The 25,557-nt window shown below is 39.1% G+C and overlaps 1 protein-coding gene across 3 annotated transcripts in view; it reads left to right on the top strand.

Annotated features, from left to right (window-relative positions):
• Window positions 1-10,530, top strand: part of INO80D (INO80 complex subunit D) — a 61,036-nt gene extending 50,506 nt beyond the window's left edge. For all 3 annotated transcript variants that reach the window (XM_036858169.1, XM_036858168.1, XM_036858167.1), the window contains 3 exons: window positions 4,763-4,980; window positions 6,092-6,249; window positions 7,487-10,530. In XM_036858169.1, the coding sequence (XP_036714064.1) occupies window positions 4,763-4,980; window positions 6,092-6,249; window positions 7,487-8,652 (1,542 nt within the window). In that variant the 3' untranslated portion in view covers window positions 8,653-10,530. The remainder of the gene's footprint in view (window positions 1-4,762; window positions 4,981-6,091; window positions 6,250-7,486) is intronic.
• The last annotated feature ends 15,027 nt before the right edge of the window (window positions 10,531-25,557 follow it).

Here is a 25,557-nt window from a genome sequence, read left to right as displayed (position 1 = left end):
TTTTAATTTAAAAACATTTAAAATATAGACATTTTTGTTAGCTTATTGAGGTTTTATCACGGTTAAAGAATGACTTCCATATGTTTTTTGAACCACTTTTGTGGACCTTCATTGATGATTTCACAGACCCTTGGTAATACGGGCACTGTAGCTTTCAAACCACTGAAGTAAATGATCCTGGTTGTAAATGTTGGTTTTAAAGTTATACCATTCCATCATACTTCTAATAAGACTAGGAAAATATTGTTAAATAGGGAGGCTGTACTTTAGGATCTGCTTTATTGATTTAGTGAGTTGATGATTAGTATAACAGTTTTTATGTGAATGCTTCTAAAGAAATTGAAAGCAATTTATACTTTTCAGCTGGTTAAACATTCCTACTTAGGTAGATTCAGCCAGGCAAAAAGAAGGTTGAATTAGTATAATAAAATTAGTCATCAAATAATATATATTTATATAATAATGTAAAATAAAAATACAGTATAAAATAATATTAATCAGGTTTTTAAAAGTTATTTTCAATGCAAAGTTTCTATAATACGATACAGATGGCTTTCTCTCTGAAGGCAGTTGTAGAATCTGACACTAGTTTGAGCTATTTTTAAGTTAAAAATTACATAAGAGTAGAGCAAACACTTGTATTCCATCCGTCCCCCAGTGAGAGACTAACACTGGGTGATAAAAACTGTGCAAATCTCATGGCTCTACTTTCAGCCTATATCTTGAATTCACACACATTTTACCAACTTCGCTGCTACCATTTTAGCCTTGGCTACCATCATCTTTGCCTACATTATTGTAATAGTCTGCTAATTAGTCTCCCTTCTTCCTGCCATGCCCACTGTGCCCGGATGTGTTGCTCACGTATCAGCCAGGGTAGACTATGCATGTGGGTCCCACTGTCTTTGAATTTACATATAGTAAAGTTCACTCTTTTTAGTGTTCAGTACTATGAATTTTGACATGCATACAGATACATAATCAAGATACAGAATCATTCTGTCGCCCCCAAAAGTCTCTCGTGCTGCCCTTTGTAGTCAGCCCTTTTCTCTCCCCATTGATCTGTTTCTGTCCGTATAATTTTACATTTTCCAGAATGTCTTCTAAATGGAATCATTCAGTATGTAGACTTTAGAGCAGGACTTTTAGGATATACATCTGATCATTTTAGTTCCCTGATCAAAACTTTCCAGTGGCTTCCCGTCGCATCTAGAATCCAATCCGAAATTCTTACCATGCCTATGAGGCACTTCCTGATCTGGCCCTGGCAGCCTCTCCAGCTTCGTCTTATACCCTCTCCTCACTTCCACAGCTCCAGCAACATTGGCCTTCTTGCTCTTTCTTAAACACTCTAAGTATGCTCCCACCTCAGGGACTTTCTGCTTGTTTTTCTCTTTTCCTGGAGTGTTCTTTCCCCAGATTCTCCATGTCTCACTCCTTCATTTCACTCAGGTTTCTGATCAAGTGTCAGTTCATCTCTGCCTCCCCTCTACCCTGCTACTTTTTTTTTTTTTTTTAATTTTTTTTTTATTTTTAATTTATGGCTATGTTGGGTCTTCGTTTCTGTGCAAGGGCTTTCTCTAGTTGTGGCAAGTGGGGGCCACTCTTCATCGCTGTGCGCGGGCCTCTCACTATCGCGGCCTCTCTTGTTGCGGAGCACAGGCTCCAGACACGCAGGCTCGGTAATTGTGGCTCACGGGCCCAGCTGCTCCGCGGCATGTGGGATCTTCCCAGACCAGGGCTCGAACCCGTGTCCCCTGCATTAGCAGGCAGATTCTCAACCACTGCGCCACCAGGGAAGCCCTACCCTGCTACTTTTTATCCTCGTACTCTACCTTATTTTTCTTCCTAACATTTATATTTGCCTAAATTATGTATTAATTAGTTTGTTTATTGTCTGAATCCCCCTACTAGAATGTAAACTTCACAAAGGCAGGAACATTTTTTTGTTCAATGCTACTATATCCCCAGTGCTTGGAACAAAGATGCTCCATAAGTAATTGTTAAATAAATTATCGGTTAGGCACATGGCTTGTGGGGGAGAGGGGTGAGGTTCTGAACTGGACTCAGCCACTTGATAGGACAGCCATTGGTAGAAGAGGCTAGAGCTGCCCGAGGTCCAGGCTGGCAGACAGAACATGGTATTCAACAGGTATGAGACCATACAACAGATGGTAAGTTACTAAATGCGTTGTCCTGCATAGAAGTAGAATGGGACAGTGAGAATGCTGGGAGTGAACAGTGTTTGTAAGTAGTGTAGGTAAATGAACAGTTGGCCTTATTAGGAAAGCCTCTAGGACACAGGTGCTCTCTGGAGGAGCTAAGTAAGGGAATACCAAGAGCCAGGCAGGGTCTCAGTCATGGGCACTTCTGTGTGGAGGAGCTGGCACGTTACCAAAAACGTTGCCTGGCTACACAGCATAAGCCTAAGAGAGTAAGACAGAAGCCTAGAAGCAGAACCAGTAGGACTTGTATATTCTTGGCTAGAGCTCTCTTCCTCCCTCCTGCTCAAGATTCACACTGGTCCTAGAGGGAAATCCTGGAATGGATGCCAGCACCTGGTGGGTACTAGTAGCTGCTTATTCACTCTTTATTCAGTTACACAGTGGGCATAAAAAAAGGAGATGTCAAGTATTGAACCAAAAGGAATTACAGAGGCTGGGAAGCAGCCTCTTTTTTGTTGTTTTCTAAATTTGTGACTTTTGAGTCTGTAATTGTGTCTGGATTCAAGTATTTGTCTGGGACTAAACATCTTTTAGATTTCCTGAATTTATGCTTAATTTTATTCTTTCTTGCTTTGAATTTGTTTGATGCTAGTGATAATTATTAGTCTTCAGATCTTTTTATGTATTTGATTATAAGAGTTATTACTGAGTTCATCAACTCAAAGGTGACATCAATCGTAAAAACCACGATTGTTTTATATACCACCAAGAAGGAAAAAATGTTGCACAGTGCATTTCTTATCGCTTAAAATTTTTATTTTATACTTACCAAAATAGCTTTTTTAGTCTTAGATAGACATAGATATTTTTATCTTCTATAGTGCTCCTGGTTTCAGCTAATTCTTGGTGTGTGAAAGGCAGTATTTTCTACATACATCTACTATAACACAGCTTTGTCCACTTTGTGGATTATTTTCCTTTTTCATTTGGTTGTTGCTTTGCAATAAAAAGGTGGGTGGGGGGGATTGTGGTCAGTTCTTCAATAATGAATATTTGCTTCACCAGTAACAGTTTTATACACTGCCGCTTTTTGTGCCTTTCTGCATACACAGCAGTTTTTCGTCTGCATGTAAAACCAACAATGCACATACCTTCATTCAAACAACGACAGTACAAAGAGCTATGACCAACTTTGAACATGTAGGCAGCACCAACTGTAATGACCATCACCTGGCTGACGGCAGTAATAATATGCTGTCATTGTAAAGTGCTTTCCGATTGTAGAGAGAGTAAAATGTGCATCTGGGTCTTCAGATTTAAGGGTACTAGCTGAAGAAAGCTAGTTGTAGTGCAGGTTTCTTATTCCTTCCTGGTTCTTCTTCCTTTGCCTCCTCACTTAATTGCAGCAGTTTTATAAAGCTGTGTGCCCATTGTCTTCTCTCTTTACCATGTCTCCCTGGTCCCTATAAATTATTTGAAGGACTTTTACTGTGTCACGATTTCCAGGTCTCTGTCTCCATCCCCGTCTTCCTTCCTGTGCACCAGATACGGTTTTCTCCTGCCTCCCTGGACGTCTTCACACCTCAAACTCTATCTGAGCCCAGCTGAATTCCTTAACTTTTTTCCTGATTCTGTTTATTCTGCTGTGTTCTGTATCCCAACTAATGGCATTATCCCCTAACAATCACCTCAACTAGAAATCCTGGACACATTGGAGAATTTTATATTCCCCTCATCCTCACCACATCCAAGGAGCTGTCACATCTTGAGAATTCTCTCTCAGCAGGCCCTCGCTTTTCCATTCCTGCTCACTTTGCCCTCAACTATTTATCAGTCTTGTAATACTTGTTGAAATAGCCCTCTGATTGGAACTATTTCCTCCACTCACTTGCCTCTTCTCTTTATCCCTTTACGTTGCTACCAGGATAGTGAATCCTTTTAAAACATGTACTCCTGTCATCAAAAATCATTTCCCATTGCCTATAAAATAAAGTTTAAAATCTGAACAGAGTATTCAAAGTCATACAGGATCTGGTTTCAGACTTCTTTAGAGCTTACTTTTATATTTTGTCCTCCATTATACCCCGAGCAATAGTCATACCCAATTATTTGCTGTCCTTTCTGTCTGTCTGTGCCATTTCCTTTAGCCTAGAATGATCTTCCCCCTTATCCCAACAACTTAAAATCCTGTTTATCCTTTAATCTCACATAACTACAAATTCAGGATTTTCCTTTCATGTACCCTTAGAAGGTGTTTATATCATTATTGCCCAGTTTTTTCTCCTGTATTTATGTATCCTTGTAGTCATGTTTTTCCCATGGGAGACTAAGTTCTTTGAGAGCACAAATCAAATTTTATTCAATTTTTTATACTACAGCACCTATGACAATGCCTGTAAATGTGGGATGAGCTATATGTATATATTGAATTGATTTAAATTAAATTTTAAAATGAATTTCTTCCTCATTTAATTATCGTTATACATAGTTTTAGGCACTGTATAGAATTTTAAGAGATATAAGTATTTTTTTCAGATAGTTGTTTGGTTTTTCCCAAATAATCTCAGTTTAAAAATACCCATTTATTCATTCCAAAGGATAATTTCTTGAGAGGAGATAGCTCCCGTAAAGTTCAGCACCAGCAGCAGAGGAAACCCAGGAAAAAAACCAAGCCTCCTGCACTTACCAAAAAACACAAGAAGAAGAGAAGGCGTGGACCTCGTCGACCCCAAAAACCCATTCCCCCTGCAGTGCCTCAGGGGAACCTCAGCATGCCCACCAGCGTCTCACTGCCAGTGGAGGCCTCTCACATCCGGTCAGTGATGGCGCCAGAGTTTACGTCTCCTTTACGTGTTCTGATTGTTCTCAGAACATCTGGCTTCATTTACTTTTCTAGTGTTGGAAGTAGGCTAAAGGAACCATTTGGTATATAAGCCTAGACTTTGTAGTTTCCAGTATGATTTTTTACAAAATATCTGATGGGGTTAGATCTGAAGTAAAGCTTTTGATAACCAAGAGAGCAAATGCTGATATTGGGAACTTAATTGACTACTCTCAGATTTTTCTATTTCAACAGAAATTCCATATATGTTCCAACAGAAATATTCCATCAGAAATCTGATGCATTATTAATTTTGGCAGGGGTAATAGGCATTTTGACCAGATGAATGAGGCTTCTGTTTCAGATAAACATCCCAGTTTTATCTGTTTCATTTTTAAAAATTTATTTATTTATTCATTCATTCATTCATTATTTATTTATTTATTTATTTTTGGCTGTGTTGGGTCTTCGTTGCTGTGCGCGGGCTTCCTCTAGTTGCGGCGAGCGGGGGCTACTCTTTGTCGCGGTGCGCGGGCTTCTCATTGCGGTGGCTTCTCTTTTTGCGGAGCACGGGCTCTAGAGCGCAGGCTCAGTAGCTGTGGCGCCCGGGCTTAGTTGCCCCGCGGCATGTGGCATCTTCCCGGACCAGGGCTCGAACGCGTGTCCCCTGCATTGGCACAGGCGGGTTCTTAACCAGTGCGCCACCAGGGAAGCTGTTTCTTTCTTTTTTTTTTTTTTTTTTTTTTTTAATTATTATTTTGACCAGATTTTAAATTCTACTAGAAAGTACTAAGACACACTGATATACCAATTTGTAATTCATTTTACTAGTGCACCAAATTGTCATTCATTCTACTAATTTGCAGTAAAAATAGTTATCTCCAAATGGTTGTCTTCTCTTAATACATGGGTAAGCGTTGTAGAAGTGTGTAACTGCATACGGCGAGGTCTGTCGTTTTGGTTTCCGATTTCCTTCTCTTAAAAGTAGGAAGGGAGACATTTTGAGTTAGGATTTTCCGTTTTTGCATCGACAGACTTGTCTCGGGGACACTGGTGTGGCGGTCAAGTAGGGAGGGGGCGGGGCCAATCGTGTCGTCTTCCCCAGGAGCCCGTCCACGCCAGAGCTGAGTGCTGATGAGCTGCCGGATGACATTGCCAATGAGATCACTGACATTCCACATGACTTGGAATTGAACCAGGAGGACTTTTCAGACGTCCTGCCGCGGCTACCTGATGACTTACAAGATTTTGATTTTTTTGAAGGTATGGTCAATGTTTTGATTGGCGAAAACTGGTTTTTAAAATGAGTTTTTTAAAGGGGGAGGTAACTTTTTTGAGATATGTTTGGAGTATCCCTCCTCACGTGTAACGTCTTTCACCAGAGACGGGAATGGTAAAGCACTAAGACTGTTTTACTCTTTTTAGAAGGTGAGGCATGTACAGTTTTTAAACTGATATCCTAGCCTTAGTGGATCAGTACGTTTGAGAGCTAGGTTTATAACTTTGTTCCTTTACTTGTTTATTATCTTTGGCCGCACCGCGCAGCACGCGGGATCTTAGTTCCCCGACCAGGGATTGAACGCGGGGCCGCGGCAGTGAAAGCCCGAAGTCCCAACCACTGGACCGCCCTGGAAGGCACCTACTTCCGTTTATTTTTGCACAAAGACATTTTAAATTTGAGTTTATTGATACCTTTCAGAACTTGTCCTCATTTTAATACGCCACCCTGTACTTCAGTTGAAGTGTACTTTTCCAGAACAAAGTTGACTTAATACCGCCAATTCTCTAGTGCTTTCAGGGGAAATCTTTTATACTCTTAGAAGGTTTCTTTCAACATTAAAAACTGGGTATTTGGGGGGTGATCAGTCAAGTTCCTAACAATGGATTTTTTATATAGGAAATGAAATCAGCGAGGCCTGTGACTTCCATTTTGTGAAGATCACTTAGAAATGGGAGAAGGGTGAGAGGGGAAGGGTAGAGAGTAACGCAGAAGCATTTCTAAAGGTAGCCTATGAAGCGAGCTGAGTGCTTGGTGTTGCGCTGAAATACGCACGTGAGTTCTGTATTCTAGGCCTCACAGCTGCCCTTCCAGCTGGAAGAGCCCAGGAGTAGAGGCACAAAGGCGGCTCCTCCCGCACAGCCTTTTGTCTCAGATCCGAACTGATTGACGTGTTTTCCGCTTTAATGACGTTAATATAACTTCGGGTAAAAACATACGTGGAATCAGATAGTCAGCCCGGGTTTTACACTGGTAACGCTTAGACTCCTAAGCACCGCACACTTTGCTCAGATGGCTTCTGGTGGTGCTGTAAACGAACTGAAGGTGCGATTCAGGCCGGGACAGCTTCAGCCCTCACACCTGTCCTGCAGCCGAATGTTTCACTTTTTCCTTTCCATCCGATCCTTAATAGAATATTGTTACCAATGATTCCGCCGTACGATTTTTGTGGTCGGGGGCGCTGAAGGCTCTGCTGACTGTTGATGGCTCTCGTTTACTCAGGCAAGAACGGGGATCTCCTCCCCACCACCGAAGAGGCCGAGGAGCTCGAACGGGCCTTGCAGGCCGTGACTTCTCTCGAGTGCCTGAGTACCATCGGGGTGCTCACCCAGTCAGACGGTGTACCCGTCCAGGAGTTGTCAGACAGAGGAATAGGGGTGTTCTCCACGGGGACTGGAGCTTCAGGAATTCAGTCCCTGAGCCGAGAGGTAAACACGGACCTGGGGGAGCTGCTGAATGGGCGTATAGTACACGACAATTTTCCTAGTCTAGAGCTGGATGAGAACCTGCTCCGTTCTGCTACCTTGTCTAACCCACCTACACCCCTGGCAGGGCAGATCCAGGGGCAGTTCTCTGCCCCAGCCAACGTTGGCCTTACTTCTGCCACTCTGATCAGCCAGAGTGCACTTGGGGAGAGAGCCTTCCCAGGACAGTTTCATGGACTTCATGATGGCAGCCATGCCTCCCGGAGGCCACATCCTGCCCAGCTGCTGAGCAAGGCAGACGACCTAATCACCTCACGACAGCAATACAGCAGTGATCATTCACACTCCTCGCCCCATGGAAGCCATTATGACAGCGAGCACGTGCCGTCCCCCTACAGTGACCATATCACCTCTCCCCACACAACATCTTACTCTGGTGATAACATGGCAGCTACCTTTTCAGCAGAGATGCCCATCATGGCGCAGCACTTGCTCCCAACCCAACTTGAGGTGCCACTTGGAGGAGTCGTAAACCCCAGGACTCACTGGGGCAATCTCCCTGTCAGCCTCGGAGATCCCTCTCCATTTAGCAACCTTCTCGGCGCAGATGGACATCTTCTTTCCACTTCCCTGTCCACACCACCCACCACTTCGAACTCAGAGACCACACAGCCTGCCTTCGCCACCGTGACCCCCAGCAGCTCCAGTGTGCTTCCGGGGTTACCGCAGACCAGCTTCAGTGGCATGGGGCCTTCTGCTGAACTGCTGGCCTCCACCTCTCCCAAGCAGCAACTCCCTCAGTTCAGCGCAGCCTTCGGCCACCAGCTGAGTTCTCACAGTGGCATCCCCAAGGACCTGCAGCCCAGCCACAGCTCAATAGCGCCTCCCACAGGCTTCACAGTGACAGGTGCCACAGCTACAAGTACCAATAATGCATCTTCTCCCTTTACCTCCCCTAACTGAGCGTATCTGTGTGCTTGCAGGCAGGTGGGGAACCTGGTGTTTTCTATCTTGTTTTCCTCTTTATCACCCCTCTCCCCTTTTCCTAAAGAAGATTTTAAAAATAACAGATGGGGACTAGAGGAGAACTCCCTTTTCCAGTTAAGCAAGTTACCCCGCAGTGGACCTCGCTTCAGTGTTCACATGTGCTCCTTCGCACTGGTGCTCATTCCCTCCTGGCAGGTCCACTCTCCCCCAATGGTTTCCTTAGTGGCTCAGCACAGTGACTGGATAGAATCGACTTTTAGCAGCAAGTCCTAGAAGTGAAAGATACCTCAGATTACCAGTGCCCTTTACTATTTCCTAGTATTCAGATCAATGCTTTCCATTCTAATACCAGGTCTTTACATAGGTGGTTCTAAATAGAATGAGCCTATTCATCGAGTTCCTGTGTAAGAGACGGCAAATGGTGTGTAGAGGCAGATCAAGGCTCTGACTTAGCACCAACTGCTAAACATCACATGAGGCCAGGATTCCATTCCTAATTGTGATCATGTTTAATTAAAAAGAAAAAAATTAGTCTTTTGACTGCCTGTGTGTATGTGTGCACCCACGCGTGTGTTTTTGTGCAGGGCAGGAAGCAGCTGTCCCATTGTTATTTTTTTTTTCTTTCCTAATGAGTAGAAGGCTCTTCTCCTTTCCCACATCTCACAACCCTGATAAGGTTGGTCATTCTTTCCCACTGAGTTAACCGACTTTCCTGAATGGAGAAGGGTGGTGGTCTGGTGGCGTGAATAGCACAACCCTTTTCTGCTAAGTTAGCCCAGAACACAAAAAGCTGAATTCATGTCAGTGCCCTGCAGATGTCGTGAAAAGCTTGCCTGGAGGGACTGCGGGGTTGCTGCGATTCTGAGGTCTGGTGGTTGGTTATATTGCCTTTTTAGACATGCATTTGTTTCTAAATCCCTCTTCCATGGAATATATTCGCAAGATGTAATTAAAATATTTTGATGTGAAAAGCAGGATAGGTCAGATAGGTTTGGAAAGATGGGATCTGTGAACTCCTTGATCCATCTTTTGCTTTTGAATTTTTCATGTTTACAGTAGTGATTCTTTGGTAAGATTTGTAAAATGTTGAAGACACTTGTAGAATCAATGTACCAGTTGTGAAGTGATGTGTAATATCTGAAGGATACACATTTTAAAGTTTCTTTCAAAGCAGAATATGGAAATTAGACATAAATTTTACCCACCCTTTGGAACTTTTAAAATAATTTAAGTATTTAGGTTTAAGTTTGGGGAAATTTTTTTTTTTAAGTACCAGAACTTTAGGGTTAAAAATCATATTGGATAGTTTAGTAAGTTGGTGACTATGAAATGAATATGTGAGGTTTCTTTTTACCTGCCTTCTCCCCGACCCCCGATCCCCCCCGCCCAAGGGTGGAACTAGATTTTAAAGGCATCTGTACTCTGCTTTTGCTGAGAAGTTTCACTGTCCCTTGAGATACCATTGGCTATTTATACCTGAGTCTAGTCTAATTTACATATATATATTTTAAGATGAGTAGAGAGAACATATCTATTAATGATGTGATATAATAATTCATTTGTCAGGGAATATTTGATCTTAATTCCTTTTCAATAGGTAAAGATTTGGATGTATTTTCCTACTTCCTATATGTATTCTCTTTATGCCATGCTAATTCTAACCAGTCCCTTCTTTTGAAAGCTTTTCTTTCTCTGCTTTTTAAAGGAATGATGGTAATCAGCAGGCATTATGCAGATAAAACGTGCCTGAGATTATGGAGGGGAACTGTCACATGACTGTATGAAATCATTATATGCCCTATTTTGTATTTATTGAAGTTTCTTTTTGTGGGCCAAAAATATGTTTGTAATATATTTAGTTTTTTTTTTTTAATCATGATAATTGATTGGAAGATTTATTTTTTAATAGCTTTGCCTTTTTTGCAGATTGAGAAATTTCTAAATTATAAAATTATGTCACAAAGCAAAATTATATTTGGTAGCACCGTAAATTTCTATTCTGAAGGGTGAGAAGAGATAATTTGAATATTTTTCACCTGTGAACCTATGTTAGTAAGCTTTTTTATTTTAATGTACTGTAATGAAATGATTATGAGTAGTTACCTCTGCTCAAAAGTGTCATTTAGTTTGCTGAACTCTTCACATCCCATTATATTCATCACGAGATAACTGTCCATTCCCAGTGATTCGATTCCGTCTCCATTGTGTACTAATTAAAGGTTGTAGCAGAGCAGCCCATTGACTTTCTTTTTTATTGAGGTAAAAGTGGTACATACACATTGACTTTCTCATCAGCCCTTCTTTGACAGTGAAGGGCAAGTCATGGGACGTCGATCTGAATTTTTCTGGCTATTTGTCCCTCGTGGTAGCTGCTTAAAATTCTTCAGTTATCAAAACTGAGTTTGCAGTAAGTTGCACATTTTATTGTTTGCAATTTTCTGTTTTCTGTGCATTTTTAAGCCCTTTTCTGCTTTCTGGTAAGGAGGCATGAAATGATCAGGAATGTTGCCAGTTACAGCTTCACACCAAAAACTTTGAGTAAATTCATTTTTGTGTAGATGCCCACGATGATAGCTGAAGAAAGGGCACCCGTAGAAAGTACCAGTGTAGGTTTGAGGAGTTAGCAAAAAAACAAATTTTTCTTCTCGTTTCGTCTACTTCAAAACAAATATCCGAGCTTGCGATTTGTTTGCTCTTGCTGTTTCTTGTGAGTCCCTTTTTGGAAGAGAGAAGAACATCTGTGAACCCAGAGATATCTGTTATGTTGTTCTTTTAGCTAATGGAGCAATTCTAGTCTATTAGTAGTAGGTTTGCTATTAATATGTAAAGAAAGGAAGGAAGTGTCTTTTACTCCAGAAATATGAAAATCAGTGTCTTTTAAAATAGCACTTATTCTATAATAAGGCAATACTGGAATCAAAAACAAATTTTATATAAGGTTCTATCTAATTAGGTGGATACTAGCTTTCATTCTAGTGTTAAACTCATGAGAAATAGTGGCAAAGAAGGTTCACTCTGTTTCTGCAGTACTTTGGGACCATTTATAAAGGCCAGTTAGATTGTGTTAATGTGATTTAATTTACAAAGTTGCTGCAGTTAATGGATACATTCTGTGCTCTGAGAATCTGAATTCCATTCTAATGTATAATATTCACTGGCTGTGATCTGTAGCATCCGAAGGAAAGATGTGTTTTTCTCCTTTACACCCTCTGCATAATTGTTAGTATTATTTTAATTAAAGTACTTAAGACATTGTTTTTCTTCTGTACAAATGGCTTAGCAATTTGCACATCTGGGTAGGTTATGTAGTTAGTAAACAATTCGCAATAGTAAATAGCAATTACATTTAACCCACCAAGTGACAGACTATGCAATGGAAAAATTTTCTAATTATCGTCGCATAGCTTATATGGCAAAGGATTATTTTTCTCTAGTAACCTACCATGTGAGATAGAACTGCTTCATAAATGACTTCCTGAGCAATTTCATGTTGGCAGGCAGTATGGCGTGTCTAGTGTCCTTCCATGAAAAGAGTATAATTTAATGAGAAGCAAATAGTAGGTATGGAGATAAAGTTGGAAAAAAATTTTTTTCTTTTTCTTAAAATTGTAGTTATTGTCTTGAGCGGTTTAAGGCTAACGAAAGCTAATACTTTATCTTTGCCAAATAGTTATTTATAAGATTTATTTCTTAAATAAGCCCAACCTCTCAACCGCAAGTTAAGAATCATCACTTTCTGTGACTAACACTAAAGCTTTTCCTTATCAGAGCTCGTTCTCAGTCAGTGATCATAATCCACAGAGGCAAAGACAGTTCTTCGATTTGGAAGGAAACAGTGTCTGTGATACATGCAGATGCCCTAGCTGTACAATTTGCTTCTTACATGAAGAAATTTATATTTCTGTTGACCTTTACCGTTGGGCTTTTATCATTGGGCACTAGAATTTGAGCCTCTGTAGGTCACACCCATCCTGTGAATTCACTGATACCTGCCCGCAGCCCTTCCTGTGCCCCTGCATGGTGGGAGTGGCGGTGACGGGTGGTAGCTTCATCGGCAGTGCTTGTGTGGGGCACGTTGCCTTTTCTTCACGTTAGTTCATAAGATTGCTGTGGATGGTATCGCAAGAAGACGAGGATGTTAACAGCACCAGGCGAACCAGTTCAAGTTACAGCGTTAGAAATTCCTTTAAATTTTGTTTAGGTGTCTCGTTTCCAGTTTCTTCATCCTTTTCTTTTTAGCCTTCTTTTAACATTCTATTAAATTCTGTTTTTAATCTGGTATATATAGAATAATACAGTGGTCTTTTAAATGGTCAACAGAACTCTGCAGTTTAATGAGGCAATTTAAAGGATTCCCTGGAAGAAAATGTAGTCATACCAGATCTTTCATCACAGACACCTACATCGCTCCAAGGATTTTTTCCTGACAAGAAATATATTTCTTGAGGATGGGGTGGGGGGGGTGGGAATATATATGTGATAGAACGTAGATTTTTTTTTTTTTTTCCTCTCAATACATTGAAAACAACTGAATTTTCATGGGCATTCTATAGAAAAGTAAAACAATGTAATGACTTCTTAATATTCTGAACTTTATAAAGCTTTCCAATATCATATTCTGGAGGGATCCAAAATCCATGTTCAATAGATTAAAGTAGCGTTTTTTAAATGCCACCTTTCAAAAGATGTGTAATAAGATATCAGTGAAGGACATAGTTGGATATCCGTTAAGCATTTTCTTCTTTCCTAACCAGTGAGTTAGGAAAGAAAACATAAAACATAAATGAACAATTATGTCTCTCCTAATGACCGGTGTCATTAATGCGAAAATTGTGGGTCAAACTTAGCCTTATTTCTAAATAGCAAAAATTCTCTTTTCACTCCAGCTCTTATTTTTTGTTAGCTTTCCTCTCTGCACTGTGATACAGAGCAAATAAAAAGAAACGTGGCATTTCAGAGAGAGACGAAGAGAGCAAACTTGGAATGACTTTTTTTACTCCAGGTTCCCAAATCTTGGGGAGGTTTGGCTACTTTTGAGTGGCAGGGTTTTGGTGATCTGAAGTTCAGTCCAAAAACAGTCTTATTAGAGAAAACCTGTCTAACTCTTAGCAATGTAGGGCAGCACAGCTTTCCTTCTGTTTTCCCTTCTGCCTGCTTGCTCAGCTCACACCCGGCACTGAAGTACACACACACACACACACACACGCACACGATCTGTACTGCTCCTGGCCTAAGAGTAATAGAATCCCCTTCTTTCACTTGGTTTTTGTTTTTGTTTGTTTTTTTAAGCTGGGGACCACTGAAGTAAGCTCTATATGCACCCAAAGTTACCCTTGGAAAAATTTTCAACATGCCGTGCAGAAGGCTGTAATGCAGCTAAATGCCGCCCTTGCTTTTACTTGGGGAATAGACTGATTTGCCCTGAAATGACTCCACCCTGCGTTGTTGAGGTACAGTTGGCTCCAGCCGAGGAGTGTGGAAGGGATGGGAGGTTTGGTGCTTGTGACGGTGTCTTCACCTGCTCTGAAGGGTTGAATCAGTTCCTCTCAACAGTGATAGTTCTTTTCACTGTGTAGTGTTGAGTATGTCTCAGGGATTCCTTGTGGAAATTAGGGCAGTTTTTAAAATAAGAAAATAGTTTTAAAAGAAACTAAAGGTGACTCATCATTGAAGAGAGCGCAAGAAAGAGAAAACATTTGGTTTCGTAGCCCACGGTGTCTTGCATGGGACGCTTTTCCTTCTCCTTCAGGCTCTCATCTCAGCCTCAGCATACAGAATCCTTTCCCACCACGCACAGCTTTAAAACTTTTATTTAAAAATTTCCTTCCCCAATGAGCTTTCAGAATACTTATTGTAGATTTTAAGAGAAAAGGTATATTAATTTATACTATTAACATCACCTCATAAATTATAAGTTTTATACTAAAGCTGTATTGAGTGTAATGAATTATGTTGCCTATGTGTTTAATAGCTAAAAAATTATATATGAGCTTTTTTTTTTTTTTTTGACAAAACAAACTAGTGAAGCACCTTTTTACACTGGATCTTTGCCGTGTCAAGGTGTATAGCTATCCTTTGCTACCTTGCAGATATATAAAATAAAAGGATATCCTGGGGCCTCAAAACATAGAACACCTTTAGACCATTTATTACTGCTCATAGAACTGTTGAGAATGATGTCTCTTTAGTAAATGATCTGTGGTTTACACTTACGATGGCTAGAAGCTTAGTTACAGGGTAAATAGAAATACATAGATCAAGTAAAGCTCCCAACTACTGTAGCTGGAATTTGTAAACTAAGTTTTTAAAACCTCTTTTATTTCCTATGGATTTATTCTTTAATTACAGTTAAGTTGGGAAGTAAAATAGAGAAAATAATAAATCTAGATGTTCTCAGTGTCTTATTCAGGAACTTTTTATCCCTCCTCACTAAGGAATTCCCACTGTGACTTAAAAATAGAATTAAAGTACTTGTGTGCATGTATATGTCTGTGCTTTTACACACATGCAAAAATATACATTGGGGGCACGTGTGTGAGAGATGAATGTGTGCTTAGGTAAAAAGAGAAAAAGGTAACAATGTATGGTAGAAATATGATTTATTTAGTTGAGGGTATTGGAGTTACTTTCTCATCGTCTCTGTTGTATAAATACACCAAATTCTTGATTATGTTGTGTTAAAAGGCTAGCTCTGATATCATGTGCATTTTATTTTAACCTTTTGATTAACTTATGCTATGTTTTTAAAATGACTCAAGAAACAGCAGGTTCTAAGACCAGCCTCTCACTTTTGAGAGTAAAAATAAGAGAGAAACAGACCTGGACATGAGCTGTGTTTATCTATTGGGGTGATGGGACCAGAGATCAGCTGAACCTTTTTTATGTTAATACTAGATTTCTTCATCTTCTGATTTATAAGATATTATTGATCACCTTGTCTTGGTGAAATTAAGAAAAGTATAGGCCTTTTATAAAGAATGACATTTTTTAAGGGGCTGCTTTGTTTAAAGAGTTGGTGGGATCATTTCACCATGCACATTTCAAAGCTGGGTTGATTTCAGTTATTTCCAAAATCTAAAAAAAAAAAAAAAGTTACTCAGTTGTGTTGTTATTTATGAAGTTAGCATGCCCCCCAACCCCCATATTTTGGCTATACGAAAAGTTATGCTACCCTTGACTTTTTACCTGATTTATCTGGAATTAAAAAAAAAAATACATTCCTATATTTTGAGTTTTGTCTTTTTGCTATACATTCATTACTGAAGTATCTGGTGGTCTAAAATAGTCAAAACTAGAGTTGTTATTAAATGCTCCAATCACATTTATTTTTAATATTAAAAAATCATATACTTTGAAACATGTCAAAACAACTTCTAATAATCCATCTGAATTTGTAGTTACCTTTGAAGCCTCATTCACCTTAGACAACTCAAGACCTAGGGAAGCTTTGTATGTTGTTCTTTTTACAGTTGTATTTTTTGCAGCATCTCCCAGTTTCAGTCACTCTTGCTTTATAGGTTTTTAAAATCTGCGTATTTCTTGTACATATGCATGCAAATGAAAGAAGGGAGGTTGTATCGGTGCCATTTCTCCCTTCAGTTACTATGGGATTTGCTAGAATAAATTCCCCCTGATTGAAGGGTGAAAATAGACCCTTTTGTGTATATCTGTACAGAGATGTGTATATGGGATGTGGTGGCACTTTGCTGAATGTGAACTTGCCTTGTCAGTGGAAAGATTGAGAAGTATTATGTTTATTTATACATTTGTATAAATCTATATATACACGTATGTATATGTGTGTGTATAGATAAATATATATATACATATATTTCCCTAAAGTGTGTGTATAATAGATAAACAGCCTTTGTTAAGCAAGATTATACGTCTATGGAAAATTCTGGATTTTTCTATAAGCAAGAAGAGGTGACAGTCTAGGGTAATCATCGTCAGAGCATACAAAGATGGAAGTCCTTAGGATTATAGTCTTGTTGATGAGTTCCTCTTAGAACTGTACTTACTTGCCAGTCTCATTATTCTTCATCTTCATTACCTTCTAAGTCAATCTCTCACCATTTAAAAACCACACTTTGTTGTGTTTTTTTCCCTTTATTATGTCCTTTCTAGCCAGAATCATTTGGCTTAGCCATATTTCATTAATATTTCACTCGTTTCTTTTAAATATCTTTGTCTCTGAAATTTCCCAGAAGATAACAAATTTTGTATATAATACTTTTTATAGTAATTTTGAGAATTGGGCGTCATCTTTGTCTCAAAACAAACAACCAATAAACCCAAAAACCAACATTCAAACAAGACTACTTTGAAAGTTTTACCTAAATAATTTTGGGACGTTTTACTTAAATTGAAAAAGAACGTAATTATGATTTTATGATTGACATTAGTGTTAGGTTTATTTTGTCATTTATTGTCATTAATTTGTCCTTTCAAAAGTTTGGTTTACTTTGTGATTTAATCATAAATTTACCATTTTCATTTTAATGGAAAGCCTCTTGAATTCTATAACCTAAGCCTCTTAAATTCTATAATTCATTTTATTCATGGTGAAACTGCTTTAATGAATTCTTGTGTAATGAGTTCTGCTATATTTCCTTTTGACTTTTCTCACATTGGTGACATTCTGTTTTAACTTTGCTGCAGCTCTCTAGAAAACTTGCATCCCTATATATTGTGCCTTTAAAGCTTTTATGCACACACAGACAAAAGTGTATATATACATGTCGGAGCATGTGTACATATACTTTCGTATATACTCACACAGTATGTCTCTAGTATATATTGTGGGAGTGGATATATAGATGTTCAAAGGCAATGAAATGTTGCTCTCTAGATATATATGTATATAAATAGTGTTGATATACTGTATATACATATGTATATGTATGAGTTTTAAATGGCAATCTTTTACATTTAGCAAAATGCTGCCCCTACTGGAATATTGTCACTGCTATGGCAGTTGTATGTAATGATTTAAAATACATTATCAAAAGTTATTTAAAGAACATTTAAAAGTCTCATCTAAAGACGTCCACGCATTATTTATTTATCTTCCTTTTCCTTTTATTGTTATTTTTATTTTTTTTAACTGAAAGGGAGACTGTCATTTTAAAAATGCCATCTGTCCCGTGAGAGGAAGAGAGCTGGAGATTCACTTGGGGAACCTTGTGCATTTTCCTCTCTCTGAAATGGAGATGTACCACAAAGTAGCCTGTTTATTTCAGTCATAAAGCAATCCTAACATTTCCATTACTGTATGTCATCCACCATCTCCTAGATCAACTTAATTCACCAATTTGCCTCTTCCTTTCATTAATAAATAATGATCATTAAGATCATTTTGCCTGGGGGAAGTTAACTACTCTCTAGCTGCAGGGAAATATATCACCTAATTGTTTTTCAGCCTTGTTCAAAATTCAGCTTTGAGAGAAGGCAGCTCTCTCATGCAGTTGTCTTAAGTAGGTTTTGCATTTATTTAGTTAGAGGTCTTCCCAGACTTTTTTTTTTTTTTTTTTTTTAAGAACTCCAAGTCTGCATGCACTCGACCTAGATTTGATTCTTACTCCCCACAGCTTCAGGTATTTTTCATTAGTATATCAATTTGATACCCTGAATGAAAGAATATTAAGAGAAAACTGTTACATATTTTATTTTGTGATGAGTTGGCAGCAGATTCCATTTCAAGACCTTATAGAGAGAGGAGTGTAGATGGACAATCCTAAATCTTCAGATGTTAACAAAAAACAGGTGGAATAAGAGTACCCTTGAAGACTCAAATAGAGGTTGGGGTTTGAGGGATTTCACAGAGTAGCTTAGCTGAAACTTGATATCAGAAGCAGCCTTTAACAAGTAAGTCTCTTGGCAATTGTATGGTACTAACCAGAATACTGAAGTACAGATTGAAACCAAGTTGCAGTGGGAAATCAAAGGTGAGGTAGCTTATTGGAAACCAGTAAAATGACAGGTTGCACAGTTTTGAAATCTCTTCTAACAAAGTAACTGCACGGTAGCAAGGACTAGCCGTTCTCAAAGCCCTTCTTTTTCAGTGTTCTCCTTCACCTTGGCACACAAGTATGTTTTAAGGCCATACATTAAAAATATATACAAAAAAAAAAAAAAAAAAGCTGCTTAAAGGGAACTTACAAACTGAGAATCTTCTCTGTATTTGTGTAAATAGTGGCTGGAAGCTTAGTTATATGCACAAAAGCTAGGAGCCACTTGTTTCTGCACAGACTGTAGGAGCAAGATGAGGAGATGGGCAGATTTTGGGAAGAGGCCCCCAGTTCTGAGGAAAGGCATATCTACAGCATTGGGTGTGCTGTTGCTGGGGGAGACCACATTTTGGGAGATGATGGGCTTTCGGTTTGTAATTTCCCTTTAAACAAGAAGAGATGGCTCACGTTTTCCATATATATCTCAATGAATGTACTGTATTACCGTTTTAAAAATTTGATGAAATAATAATGGATTGGTCTCCTTTTGTTATCTGGTCCTTGTTTAATTTGTTTAAGGGTTTTTGTATACAAAAGTTTACATTTTTATGTATATTTTTCTTGTGTAAAAACTGATGTAATATGTGTATAAAACACTGTATGTATTATCTGTATATAGTGTGACAAAATGATTTTTCTTTCTTTCTTTTGGATGTATTAATAAATCTTGCTGTGAAGTAGCCTTGCTTTTGGTTTAATTTCTTTTGCCTGGATATTGATGGAAGCTGCTAATCCAGGGTAGGTATTTTTCCCCTTTGTTATTTAAATAGAGTGTGTATGTATGTGTGTGTGTGTGTATATATATATATATATATATATATATATATTATACCTTATATTTTGTCAAGAACCCCAGGGGGCTATATTCATGGTACTTTATGGTTAACAATGATTAATATTTGTGTAATAACCATGGATCAATTAAATGCTACTCAAGATGACTTTAATGTGGTATCCAACCTTGAAATCCAACTGGAAGTTGCATTGGAAATTGCTATATGCTATAATGGAGGTCTTACAAGCCAATTTCTATTTCATTTAATCAGGAGCCCTTTCTCTATGCATTTTCATAGTTTCACAAGTATAAGAACAAACAAAAAACTGGAAGAAACACTCTTCCTTTAAGGCAGGGGTCCCCAACCCCTGGGCCACAGACGGATACTGGTCCCTGGTGCCAAAAAGGTTGGGGACCGCTGCTTTAAGGCATTTCCAAGTGCCCTGTATCTCCTTGGAATTGAATTATTTTTTTTTAATATGTAGATTGGAACTTTTCATTTCCTGTGCTGAGGAATTTTGTGATACAAATAGAGGCTAGGAAAAAATTCACAAAGAAAAATAAGTAATCTTCTAATCACACATTCCTCGTGTAGAGATTTATGATTTTTAATTTTTGTGGGACATTTGGACTTTTTCCTTGATTTCTGTCTAATCCAGGCATGTTTAAGATACATTCCAAAATTGTACTTTGCTTCTCTAAAAGAAATTAACGTTCTGCAACTAGAAGCAGATGACCACAGTGCTAGTGAAATGGCCAGCACTGACAGAGCTTCATTCATCCGTTTCTCTGCCTTTGAAATTGACAGGGTATGAAGAAGAATGCTTGAAATTGATCTGTCCATTTCTTCAGTTATATAGTAGTTGATTTTAAACTCCTTTTCTACTTAAGGATACTTTTCTAAATATCTGTGTAAATGCAGAAACTTTTGAGATTGTGCTGAGTTCTTGATTTGATTTTTTTAAAAATAGCCTTAAGGAGATAAGCTTATTAGTGAAATGTTTGAGTTAGGCAGTGTTTAAAGGGATGGTGCTGAGAGCCTGTGGATTGCCAGGTACAAGCAAAAATTCAAGTTTAGAAGAGAATGTTTCCTTAACTCCTTCATTAGCGTATCTCTAGCTCCTTGCTCTTTCATCTCCTTTATTAACTACAATGAGGTATCACCTCACACCAGTCAGAATGGCCATCATCAAAAAATCTACAAACAATCAATGCGGGAGAGGGTGTGGAGAAAAGGGAACCCTCTTGTACTGTTGGTGGGAATGTAAATTGATACAGCCACTATGGAGAACAGTATGGAGGTTCCTTAAAAAACTAAAAATAGAACTACCATATGACCCAGCAATCCCACTGCTGGGCATATACCTGGAGAAGACCATAATTCAAAAAGATACATGCACCCCAATGTTCATTGCAGCACTATTTACAATAGCCAGGACATGGAAGCAACCTAAATGTCCATCAACAGAGGAATGGGTGAAGATGTACATATATACAATGGAATATTACTCAGCCATAAAAAGGAACGAAATTGTGCCATCTGCAGAGATGTGGATGGACCTAGAGACTGTCATACAGAGTGAAGTAAGTCAGAAAGAGAAAAACATATATAATATTGCTAATATGTGGAATCTAGAAAAACGATACAGATGAACTTACTTGCAAAGCAGAAATAGAGACAGACGTAGAGAACAAACATAAGGATACCAAGGGGGGAAGGAGGGGTGGGATGAACTGGGAGATTGGGATTGACATATATACACTAATATGTATAAAATAGATAACTAATGAGAACCTACTGTATAGCACGGGGAACTCGGTGCTCTTTGGTGACCTAATGGGAAGGAAATCCAAAAAAGAGGGGATATATGTATAAATATAGCTGATTTACTTTGCTGTACAGCAGAAACTAACACAACATTGTAAAGCAACTATACTCCAATAAAAATTAATTTAAAAAAACCCCCCAAAACAATGATTATTAAAAAAAAAAAAACCTGTATTGTTTAAAAGCCTACTTATTTGCATTAATTTCTAGCTTTCAGCAATGTGTGGATCTGAACATTAAGGTGGTACTACTTTGTTTCTTTCACATAACTGGCTTCTTGGAAAATTCTTCTCTAACATGTGACTATGGTCAGTTATTTTTCCTACTTTAAATTCCTGTGATGGAAAGATGCCTACTGCTTAGAATTCTGAAATGTCATTCTAGCCCATGGTAGTATGCTATATTACTGCCTCTATTCTTCCATCTTTCCAATCTTCTGTCATTCCATCTTTTGTCTTTTTTGCCCTTCCATTCATTTTTTTTAATCCACTTGTTTATATTTTTGAGCACTTTGTGTTAAGGACAGTGGTACATATGAGAATGAATCACAACGGGATTCTGCACTCCAAGACTGCCACGTAGAAGAGAGAAGATGCACAACTACACAAACAAGGTATAAATCGTCAAGTGCTTAGAAGTGCGATAGAATGCTGTGTAAGTTCATGTCAGAAAGAGATCATTTGCAACCAAAGGGGAGAGAAAATTTTGCATCTGAACAGAGCATTCAAGGATGAGCAGTATTGGGACATCCAAAAATGGAGAAAGTATTCCAGATGGAGGAAGCTGCATACACAGTCAGGATGCCTCATGGTTTGTTTGAAAATAGGGAGCGGTTTAACTTGACATGTATACGACGCATGAAGGAGAGTGGTGAGGAGAAGTTAATGGGGGTGAGAGCATAATGAGAATGCAAGGATAGACTAGGCAGTGGGACAGGGAGAGATGGTCAGCTGTGATTCAGGAAGACTAATCTGGCCTCATAAGAGACAGGGGTTCATGGCAGAGAGGTGAGTTAGGATGCTGCTACTGCAATGGTTAGGCTTGCGAATGAAGTTGAAACTGGTGTGGCAGTAAAAGAAATGGAAAGGAAGGAGGAATTAAAAAAAAAAACTTGGAAACATGCTGACTAGATGTCAGGACCAAGGGAGGAGGAGGAAGAATAGAAAGGGGCTTCTTCCCTGGATTTCTGGAAGAATGGTGGTGCTGGTGGCAGGTGTGGACAGCACCACTCTCAACACACAACGGTTTCAGAGAGTCAGTGGGTTGGTTTGGTTTGGTTCTCAATGGGTTTTAAATACTTAAGGTTTGACTTGGAAGCAGGGGCATCCCACTGGCATGGACAACTGATTGTAGTTAGGGCTCAGAAGAGAGGCCCAAGCTGAAGTTGCAGATGCAGCAGCTATGGACATACAGTTGATTGTTGAAGCCAGCTATAAGTGATGGAGAAGAAAGATAAGGACAGATTTTGGAGAACACTACGTAATCTGTTATATTTTACTTACAGACCTGAAAAGAGCTTCAATAATTTTTCCAGAGTCTCTTATCTCTTAAAGGCTTAGCAGGCTGACTTGCCTAGGGGTGATGGTGTTGAGGAAAGTCAGCCCCTCCGCTGCCACTGGCCTGTGAGGGCCTGTGAACGTGCATTCACCCCTCACACTCCATTCTAATGACTTCTTGTTCACCTCACCTGGACAGGGCGCTCCAGTGTCCATACTCTTAGCGCCTGAACCCCCAGCCCCTGGTACGATGTGGGTTGCCCATAATCACAGGAAAATATTACTGAATGAAGTTAGGACTCTGAAGAAGTTCATGACAGGAAGGAATGCAGATTTGAAGAGACTTAAAGGATCTGGTGAGAGGCAATGTAGCAGTTGGTTAAGGCTATGGACTTTGGAGTAAGACTTCCTTTGTTTTCTAATCTTGGCTTCGTTTTTTTACAAACTGTGTGATCTTGGGTAAGTCATTTAACCTCTCCCTGCTTCAGTTTCGTCATCCATAAAATGCATTGGGAGGATTACATGATACAACCCATGGAGAGCATGTACAGTAGTCCCTGGCACGCACATACTAAGTAAGCACTTTGTTATTTATTTTAGTTATGCTCATTTTATGACTAGAGGAAAAGACTGACGATACAAACAACATAGGCGTCTAGGGGAATTGGAAAGAAAATGAGCAAAAGAACAAAAGTTAGCTTTGGAGAAGGAGGATGAGGATAGGCATGAAGCTTGGGCAAGAAGTGTCTGAAGATAAAGGGTCTGATAGAGGAGTGCTGATTTTTGTAATACAAGAGGACATGGGTAACCAACAAATAGGGTTACTTTTACTCAAGTTCCAAAATATTCTAGGATGTATTCAGTTACTGAAACCCTGTAAACTAAAATATACTTGTCTTTTGCTTTATAACTTTTATAAATTCTACATTTAACCTTATATAGTACAAAGCATCATGTAGTGGAACAAAATGTATCATTGTATCCTTACTTGTAGAATATACTTTGGGTTAAAAAGTATTTAAGAAAATAAAATATAAAGAATTAGTAGAGGGTCCTTTATCAAAAGATGTGCATGTCAACTGCTAAACTAAAAAGTAGAAATCAAATTTAAAGAGCCAAACCATATATCACCTCCGCAGTCCATAGAGGTCAAGCATGGTGCCCTGCAGTACTTACGCTCTGTACCACAGATATTTCTTTAAGACTAAGATCTTTCCTTTACTTTCTTTTCCCTTCAACTGCTGTCCTTTCTTTTTACTGCTAAGCATCATACTTGCTTTTGCCACCTTTACTCCTAAATCCATTGCAATTTAGCTTTCACATTGTTATTTTCCTGAAGCTATTCTTTCCAAGGCTATCGATGATCTTTGCTGTCATTCTCCTTAACTTCTCTGATCCAGTCAGCATTGACGACGTTTCATTGTCCTGTTTCTCCACTTAATTCTCAGATTATGTCTTTTCTGGGTTCTTTCTTAGTTCCAACTCCTCTTTCTTCTCCCTAAGTTTGAACATGTCTCAACCTCATTCTTCAGCCTTCTCTGTTGTTCTTCTCTGTACGTGAGCTCCCAGTGTAGGATCCTTCTACTGCCATGGCTTAAACGTTGACCTCCCTGGAGATTAATTCCAAACCTATGTCTACAGCTCTGATTGCTCCGATTAGTCTCACATCTCCTGCTGCTTCCTGAAGACCTCCACCTCCGTATTCAGTCATCACAATAAATTTGATTTGTCTAAATCCAAACTTACTATCTATCCCTTTTAAACCAGCTTTCACTCTGAATTTCTGCCCTTGCTCCCTTGTTCAATCATTCATTCAGCAAGTATAAAGACACCTAGTCACCCACACTAGAATCTTCAGTCATCTTGATTTCTCCCAGCCTCCCAGCTTTTCATCACTTGGTGACTAAACCAGCACATTAGTTTTCTGACTGGTATCCCTGCTTCTAATCTCTCCTTCCTCAAACCCATCCTTTATATACACTCCTGCCAGATTGACCTTCCCATGATGCTCCCAAATTGGCCAAGAGCAACTTATGATTTCCAGTGGGAACGTCCTTCATTCAATCTCCTTCCATTCCCCCGTTGGAAGGTCCCAACATAGTTTGGTTTTCAAGGCTCCACATCTTGTCTCTTCTAACCTGTATGAACCACATTTCATTGCGTGATCATCAACAACAAATGTGCTTCCCTTCACAGCTGCTCTCTTCCAGCCAAACTTATCTATACACACTTGAGTGCATATACCCATAGTCCTGTCTAGACCTGTGATAGTGCATACTGTGAAGACCTGCCCTTTGCTTATCTAAGAGCTACCTTCCTTCAAGCCATCCTACCCTCAAGAAGACTTCCCCCTCCAGAGAAATCCTTAGTTACTTTTCCTCGGCAGCACTCATTACCTGTAGTAATAATTTGATGCAAAATATGTTTCCTTGACTTATTTATCTTTCTATGTCCTATGTCTGCTCAAGAAGAACAAGCTACATTAGGATAGCTGTCCTTTAAAAATCCTTATTGTTTTGGGATGGTGGCCCAATGCATACAGCAGAACCTCAATAAATTGTTGCTCATTGTGATGCTTAGCAAAAGCCAAATAATACATCTGGTTTCTTTGGGTAGGGAGAAGACAAGGAATCTTCAAGTATATCTTGATATTCAAAGTTGCTGATCTTGTCTCTGACACTCATTTGTCACAGCATATGCTAGATTGTCAGCATGCATTTATCCATGTCGTCTCACTCAAAATATGTGCGGAATATTAATCATTAAGAATGT

This window comes from Balaenoptera musculus, chromosome 7 (genome assembly GCF_009873245.2).
Source record: "Balaenoptera musculus isolate JJ_BM4_2016_0621 chromosome 7, mBalMus1.pri.v3, whole genome shotgun sequence".
NCBI lineage: Eukaryota > Metazoa > Chordata > Mammalia > Artiodactyla > Balaenopteridae > Balaenoptera > Balaenoptera musculus.
The sequence above is the reverse complement of the archived record's forward strand: the minus strand, read 5'-3'. Positions and strand labels throughout refer to the sequence as shown.